Source organism: Balaenoptera borealis, assembly GCF_965194805.1.
Source record: "Balaenoptera borealis genome assembly, chromosome: 6".
In the NCBI taxonomy this organism is placed as follows: Eukaryota; Metazoa; Chordata; class Mammalia; order Artiodactyla; family Balaenopteridae; genus Balaenoptera; species Balaenoptera borealis.
This window is the reverse complement of record NC_138863.1, coordinates 135,178,925-135,187,274: the sequence shown is the minus strand read 5'-3', so window position 1 is coordinate 135,187,274 and position 8,350 is coordinate 135,178,925. Positions and strand designations below refer to the sequence as shown.

Below are 8,350 nucleotides of genomic sequence, written 5' to 3'. Positions count from 1 at the left end.
ATGTGACAGTCCCCATCTCTCTCCCCATCACAGGTGTGTGACAGCCCCCTGCTCTCTCCACATCACAGGTGAGTGACAACAACCAGGTCTCTCCCCATCACAGGTACCTGACAGCCCCCAGCTGTCTCCGCATCACAGGAGCCTGACAGCCCCCAACTTTCTCCCCATCACAGGTATGTGACAGCCCCCATTGTCTCCACATCACAGGTATGTGACAACCACTAGCTCTCTTCCCATCAGAGGTGAGTGACAGCCCCCTGCTCTCTCCCATCACAGGTGTGCGACTGCCCCCAGGTCTCTCCCTATCACAAGTGAGTGACAGCCCCCTGCTTTCTCCCCATCACAGGTATGTGACAGCCCTCAGCTCTCTCCTCGTCACAGGTGCCTGACAGCCCCCAACTTTCTCCCCATCACAGGTATGTGTCAGCCCCCAACTGTCTCCACTTCACAGGTATCTGAAAGACACCAGCTGTCTCCGCATCACAGGTATGTGACAGCCCCCAGGTCTCTCCCCATCACAGGTGCCTGACAGCCCCCAACTTTCTCCCCATCACAGGTATGTGTCAGCCCCCAACTTTCTCCCCATCACAGGTATGTGACAGCCCCCAGCTGTCTCCACATCACAGGTGTGTGACCGTCCCCACCTGTCTCCATATCACAGGTGTGTGACAGCCCCCAGCCCTCTCCCCTTCTCATCTGGTTGACAGCCCTCAGCTCTCTACCCATCACTGGTATGTGACAACCCCAAGCTGTCTCCACATCACAGGTGCGTGACAGCCCCCAGCTCTCTCCCCATCACAGGTAGGTGGCAGTCCCCATCTCTCTCCCCATCACCGGTGAGTCACAGCCCCCAGCTGTCTCCCAATCACAGGTATGTGACAGCCCCCAGCTGTCTCTGCACCACAGGTGCCTGACAGCCCCCAACTCTCTCCCCATCACAGGTATGTGACAGCCCCCAGTCGTCTCTACATCACAGGTATGTGACTGCCCCCAACTGTCTCCCCATCACAGGTATGTCACAGCCCCCAGCTGTCTTCCCGTCACAGGGGTGTGACAGCCCCCCTTCTCTTCTGGCCACCACTCCCCCATTTGGCCACAGCCTCCTCCTTCCCGATTCCCCACAAAATCCTCACATCTATTCACTTTACCCTGGGACCCAAACTTCCCCAATGTAAGGCATAGTCACAGTCAAGCCTTGTTCTCGAGAACAGAGGGTTCGCTGGGCTGCTAAGCTCCGTGCTCTTCTACAGAACATATCTTCCATGGATTCTGTCTCTACATGGCTTTGTGTCCTTGATCCTGTCACTAGATCCCTTAGGATCTCAGACCGCTGTCCTACAAAACTAGACCAGACCCAATGCCCTCTAAAGCCCCTTCTATTTCTGAGACCATGATTCTATGTGTTTTCTCCACAGTAGTCTCCCCCGGTCCTCTCTGTGACCCTTTTGTGTACCGTGTGAAGGTTCAGGGTCATACAGGTGTTCTGTTGTTCCTCCCTCTGCATCTTCAGGTGAGGCCACACACCTGTGTCTTGTCGACACCTCCCCCGAAAGGTTTCCCTGTCTTTGTCCTCTCCTATATGAAGGTCATGAATGAATCACCAATCCCCAAATTCCCTGGCAAATGCCGGTGCTATCAGACAGAGCCTGTGAAAACAGCCTAAATCAAGCCTGTGCTTTGCAGAAGAGATTTCCGACTTAACCATGCAGATTGCGGAAATGAGCAAGAATCTTCAGGAATTGGAGAAGACCAGGAAGCGAGTGCAGCAAGAAAAGTCAGACCTCCAGGCTGCCCTGGAAGAGGTGGAGGCACTTGTCTGAGAAGTGAAGGAGGGCGGGGCGCTGAGGAAGGGGACTAGACCACCCCCAGGGGCCCTTCCTGCAGGAGGCACTGGGGCTCCAATGGGAAGAATCCAGCCCCACCCCCACCCTGGGGGGGACCAGCTGCTCTCTGCTGCCTCGCCTCATGAGTGTTCTCTAGTCCATCGTATTTCTCCTATTGAATAAATAAACTTGTTCATTATGTCCTCAACGTCTTCCTCTCAGAAAGCAAGAACTCAATCACCAAACATCCTGAGAGCCAGCTCAGAATCCCTTAGTTTTAACAGAGAGTTATACAAGGTCATCTTTGGCTGCTGGGAATTCTGTGTGGTCCAAAGAGTGCAGGATCCTGATGCTATCACCAGCTGTGGCCAGTGAGGGGCGGATGCTTAAGAGGGTCTAGGGAAATTTGCACTATGCAGGATAACAGGAGAGCAATTCCTCTGTCTTTCTCTGTCTTTTTTGAGCAGAGGTTGGCTCCTGACTTATGGTCACTATTTAAAAAGACACAGTAATCAAAATTTTTATTAATTGAAAACGATGCTCTGTCCTTCTCAAGACATAAGATTGTTAACAACAAAGCTTCAATTCTAGTTTCATTACTAGTAACAATTTGGGAGCAAACTGTTTGATCTTTTTGAGTACTGTTCTATTTATTTGTAAAATGAGCCTAATAATACCCTTTTTATCCTAATGGGGATGAAAAACCTCATTCAAGAAGGTGGCTGCCCCCGGCAATCCCAATCACTCCTTTACTTTTATCAGGGTTCCTTGAAGCATGAAGAGGGCAAGATTTTGCGTGTCCAGCTAGAGTTGAACCAGCTGAAATCTGAGCTTCACCGCAAGATCACTGAGAAGGAAGAAGAAATCGAGCAGCTGAAAAGAAACAGCCAGCGGGCAACAAAAGCCATGCAAAGCGTGCTGGATGCTGAGATCTGGAGCCGGAATGTTGCTCTGAGGCTGAAGAAGAAGATGGAGAGAGACCTCAGTGAGATGGAGATTCAGCTGGGCCACTCCAACCGCCAGGTGGCAGAGACCCAGAAATACCTGTGCTCAGTCCAGAGCCAGCTCAAGGTGAGTGCACGGCCCCTGGAGGACCTGGCGGGACCTCAGCCTGCCCTGGGCTCCGGTCTCACCACTGGTTTCTCGTGAACGACTCCCAGTTGCATCTGGATGACACCCTGAGGAGCAGCGAGTACCACAAGGAGCAGCTGGCCCTCGTGGAGCGCAGGAATGGCCTCTTGCTGGAGGAGCCGGAGGAGAGGAAGGTGGCCCTGGCACGGACGGAGCGCACCCGCAAGCTGGCGGAGCACAAGCTGCTGGAGGCCAGCGACCGCGTGCAGCTCCTTCACTCCCACGTGTGTCCGTCCTCACTCCACTCTGGGTCCACCCTGGAGGCAGGCAGGACCCAGGCTTGATGGAGAGGAGTTCCCACCGCTCCTTCCAGGCTAGCGGTCAAGACAAACTTTCATTAGGCCTAGTTCTTGGAATAACTTGGTCTCTAGATGGACAGATTGCTGAGCTTTCTTTTATCTGAAGATAAAAGATCATGGGGAAATCAGAGCAAGGCATGACAAATTATTGCATAAAAGGGCTGGAAAAGGCTTCACAGAGGCAGTAACATTTAAGCTGCAAGCTTAGAAAATTAGGATTGTCTTTGGAAATAATTACTTTTAGGAAAGTTCAAGAATTCCTTGTTTCATTTCTTATTTTTTTGGACCACACCACATGGCATACGGGATCTTAGTTCCCCAACCAGAGATTGAACCCGCGCCCCGCGCGGTGGAAACACAAAGCCCTAATCACTGGACTGCCAGGGAATTCCCCCAAAATTCCTTGCTTTAAAAACTATTTTTTGAATTAGCCAAAAAACTAGAAGAATACCAACCATATTGTTAGCATTTTGGGATCTCCTATTCTAGGCTCTTGTGTCTATACATAAATATGATATTTTTTGTAAACGTGATCAATCTTTTTGCAACTTTTTTTCATTTAACAACGTCTTGCGAACATATTTCTATATTTTAAAATAGTTTTCTATGATACAGTTTTTTAATGGCAGAAAAGCAGTCCATTTTAGTTGTGTATTATGGCACATTTATTTAATCAGTCTTCTACGGTTGGATATTTTTAGACTGTTCCCAATAAAAATTTTTATGATTAGAAGATTGTATGACTAACTTCTTCATAACTAAATTTTCACATATATCCATGATTACTATTTCCTTCATATTCCTAAAAGTAAGTAAATTCCTGGAAGTATATATTCATGGTCAAAACAGCAAAGGCATTTATGATATGTTGTAAATTGGTCTTTAACAAAGTTGTCCCAATTTTTACTCCCATGGGGAAAATAAGTGAGAGTGCTTAGCTATTATTTTTTTTTTTAATCTTCACCGATTTTATGGTTGAAAATGCCTCATTTTAAAAATTCTTATTTCTTTGATTACTAATGAGGTGGAACATTTTGTCGTATTTGTTGGCTATTTGTATTTCTTCTGGTGTGTCTTAGCTATTTGTACTTTTGCCCTTTTTTCTTAATGATTTGTCTTTTTTACATATTAAGGAAGGAACTATTTTTTCAGTAATGCACATTGCAAATGTTTCCTCGTTTGTCATCATCCTAACAACTCTGTACAATGTTTTGATCATGAGAATTATTTTTCATTTCACATAGTTATGTCAACCATTTCCTTGTTCCAGCACCTTTAACTAAATAATTTATCCTTCCTCAAATATTTGAATGTCCACATTTATCATTTACTCAATTCTTTTATGTACAATTCTCGGGCCTGTTTTGGGATATCTGTCTATCAAAAATGAAAGTCTTTTTAATTTTTTTTCACCTGTGTGAAAAATAAGAAATGGAACGTTCTTGAGCTTGACTTCTTTCCCCACCCAACCCTCTCCCTTCCAATCGTTGTAAGTGTCCAAATGTAGCCCGAACCTCTTATCTAATTTTTCTTGTAGAACACGTGCCTGATAAATACCAAGAAAAAACTGGAAGCTGACATAGCCCAATGCCAGGCAGAGGTGGAGAAGTCTATCCAGGAGTCCAAAAATGCAGAGGAGAAGGCCAAGAAGGCCGTCACGCATGTGCGCTCCATTCTTTCTTATCAGAGATGCTGTCTGGAGATAAGAAAGGGGCTTCTACGCCGCCCCTTTGGGACCTGCAAGTAGGTTTCCTCTCCTCACCCCTGCATTCAGTCAGTGGTGGCTTCCCGGAGAGACGGAAGGAGACGGAGCCTCAGCAGAGGCAAAGTGGGAGGGGAACCATGCAGCATCAGCGGTGGCTGCGGCAAGGAGGAAAGCATCAGCGTGCCTAGTACCAGCCTCACAGCACCCTCCGTGTGCCCGCATAGGAGGGGTGGGTGGCCCACTGCTGCCTCTTGTGAACTTAACCAGGCGGCCATGATGGCCGAGGAGCTGACAGAGAAGGAGCAGGACACCAGCGCCCACCTGGAGCGGATGAAGAAGAACCTGGAGCAGACGGTGAAGGACCTGCAGCACCGCCTGGACGAGGCTGAGCAGCTGGCCCTGAAGGGTGGCAAGAAGCACATCCAGAAGCTGGAGGCCAGGGTGGGTCTCTCAATCTCTCTGAATCCGGAAAGTGAAAACGGCACTCCCCGATCCTTCTCTCTTCTTGTATATTGACTCCCATCCTTATCCTGTGGCTGGGGACAGCCACCCAATATCGTCAGTAGGTCCTGAGTTAATTAACATCCCCCAAGACTGACTATATAAGTATCTTTCTTGATTGTAGGTACGTGAGCTTGAAGGAGAGGTAGGTTGAAAGTGAGCAGAAACGTAATGCTGAGGCTGTTAAAGGTTTGCGGAAACATGAGAGAAGAGTAAAGGAACTCACCTACCAGGTAAGGGGAAGAGCTTTCTAGAATATCCAGACTTCCTGCACAAAGGGAAATTGAAAACCTGGTGACTATGTGGTACTCACAAATAGCTACATGTTAACTCGATATACATAAGGGGCAAATGACACAATCACCTATCACAGACCCTTTCCTAAGCTAGGAAAATCAGGAAGGCCTTTAGAAAATCGTGTAAGTGAGGAAAGAATACAGGTTTCAAAGACAGATAAACTGGTATTAGTCCTAGTTTGGCCTCTTACTTTTTAAACTCGGATAGGTTACCTAACACTCTCAACCTTAATTCATCACCTGTAAAATAGAATAAAAACATCTACTCACCAGAGTAGGCAGGTAAGGATTAGAGACGTGTATAACTCTCCAATATAGTGCCTGCACACAGTGGACATTTAACAAGAGTGGCTACTGTTAATACTATGAAGGAAGCCTCAGAGTTGACCACATTTACCCCAGGCCCACCTGCCATCATATCAAAGTGATTTACTTCACCACCTGTAGTGGGTTGATTTTGTTGGATTCAATGCAGACCATTTTTTTCAAACTTCCAGACTGAGGAAGACCGCAAGAATGTTCTCAGGCTGCAAGACCTGGTAGATAAATTACAGGCAAAGGTGAAATCATACAAGAGACAAGCTGAGGAGGCTGTAAGTATCTTTAAGCCCTTGAGGGAAGAAGGAAACTTCGTTGGGGGTAGAAAGTATATTAAGAGAATGTGTTAATGAGAAAGAAAGAGACCAAGTAAGAATATGTCATTCTTATTTTAAGAGAGAGAATATAAATATGAATTTACCCCCAAATCCTAATTATAGAATAAGACCTCAAGACGAGATATTTTTATTATTAAGCAATTTGTAGGGGTTGGGGGAAAAAAAGAAAATTCCAAATAACCCACCTTACTTGATAGCTGCAAAGAATATCCAGCAGAAAATCTAACACCAGGATAAATATTCCTCTCCCTCTAGAAATGCACAAAATCAATTGTTCCCAAAAGCCAAACAGAAATCTTTTACCCCAGCTGACTCCTTCCCTCACTACCACTGTCATCAGCAGGGACTTATCCCTGCACATTCGCTGTAGCAAATTAGGATGTGTTGGGAGATTCTCCAGCTTCACTTTTCCTGGTTGTTCCCCACTCTTCCAGACACAATGTAGTGGGTAAGAGGTAAGAAAAGGGAACATGAAAGGGAGAGGCACGAATGGTAGTAAGTGCAACCAACAAAGGGCATAATTTCTTCCTATCCCCATCCCCCCACCCGCAGCGTCTCTGTATACCAGAGTTAAAATATATGGCAAAAACACTTCAACTGGGATTTTCCCAAAGTCAGAATTTGACCTTACATTTACTGTCTAACCTCTGTGAGCGAGCGCACATGGGTCTCTTCCTCCTTTCCACTCAGTCCATACATCGTAAGTAGACTGCACGTATACATGGGTTTGACATAATGAGCTCGTCTCTTCCATTTCAAAACTATTTCTTCTTTCATTCTTTAGAGTAAAAAATGTAACTGAAGTTACAAGTTCTGTCTGGATTTGAAATCAGATATGACAAACAAACCGTAAGAAGGAAATATCTGAGTTGAGGAAATAATCCTGTTTGTGACAAGTGCAATGAGAACCACAAAGTCTAACTCTCACAACTTTATTCTTAGGAGGAACAATCCAATGCTAATCTTGCCAAATTCCGCAAGCTCCAGCACGAGCTGGAGGAGGCCAAGGAACGGGCTGACATTGCCGAGTCCCAGGTCAACAAGCTGCGGGTGAAGAGCCGGAAGATTCACACACAAGTCAGTGCAGAGTGAACACATCTGCCTGATGCTGCCAAGGGGCTGAAGAAATGCACAAAATGTGCTATTTTGGGTCACTTGCTTTGTGATGTTTTTCTCTTCATGTTGAATAAATAAAAACTACAGTGAACTGATAAACTGAACCAGACTCATTTACTTCCAAAATTACTTATTCTCAAACACAGTTCTCACCTAGCTATTATTATTCTAACATTATATATGGCTTTGTGGAACATTCAATATCTGTACCTCCCTCACCACCCCGCATCCCCTTTCCCATCTCCAGCTCCACCACACACACACACACACAATTATCTTTTACTGGACGTAATTTTATTAAGTCTCTCTAGATTGTTACAACTGGCTAAGGAAACCACTCACTGAGGTTACGCCTTCAGACAGGACACACTCATGCACCCACTCCACGGGTGGTTACTGAGCATCTACTATGCGCCGGGCCCTGCTCTCAGTACTATGGGAATAGCAGTGAACAAAGCATAGTTCCCTCCCTCTGGGAACTTATATTCTGCAAGGAAAGAAAGGCAGTCAACAAATAAGAAGCTGTGTCTACTATATTTAAAATAGATAATCAACAAGAACCTAGTGTATAGCACAGGGAACTCGGCTCAGTATTCTGTAATAACCTAAACGGGAAAAGAATTTGAAAAAGAATGGATACTTGTATGGGTATAAGTGAATCACTCTGATGTACACCTGTAACTAACACATCATTGTTAATCAACTATACTCCAACATAAAATTTTTGTAAAAAGATCTACAAAAAAAATAAGAAGCTGCGTAACGTGTCAGGTAAGTGCTCATGAGAAATAAAAAAAGTAAGAGGGAGGCAGTTAGTACTATG

At 45.7% G+C, this 8,350-nt stretch overlaps 1 protein-coding gene across 4 annotated transcripts; it reads left to right on the top strand.

The window, feature by feature from the left end:
- The first annotated feature begins 3,150 nt into the window (after positions 1 to 3,150).
- LOC309630570 (myosin-8-like) lies at positions 3,151 to 7,679 on the top strand. 4 transcript variants are annotated; one of them, XM_082395900.1, is made up of 6 exons: positions 3,151 to 3,267; positions 4,791 to 4,916; positions 5,226 to 5,399; positions 5,584 to 5,692; positions 6,253 to 6,348; positions 7,354 to 7,679. In XM_082395900.1, exons 1-4 carry the CDS (start codon positions 3,238 to 3,240, stop codon positions 5,611 to 5,613), a joined length of 360 nt encoding a protein of 119 aa, XP_082252026.1. In that variant the 5' UTR covers positions 3,151 to 3,237; the 3' UTR covers positions 5,614 to 5,692; positions 6,253 to 6,348; positions 7,354 to 7,679. The 4 variants fall into 4 exon arrangements, with proteins under 4 accessions (XP_082252026.1, XP_082252024.1, XP_082252027.1 ...); XM_082395898.1 differs by having other exon boundaries at positions 4,791 to 4,996; XM_082395901.1 differs by lacking the exon at positions 6,253 to 6,348 and having other exon boundaries at positions 4,791 to 4,996.
- Positions 7,680 to 8,350: the final 671 nt, after the last annotated feature.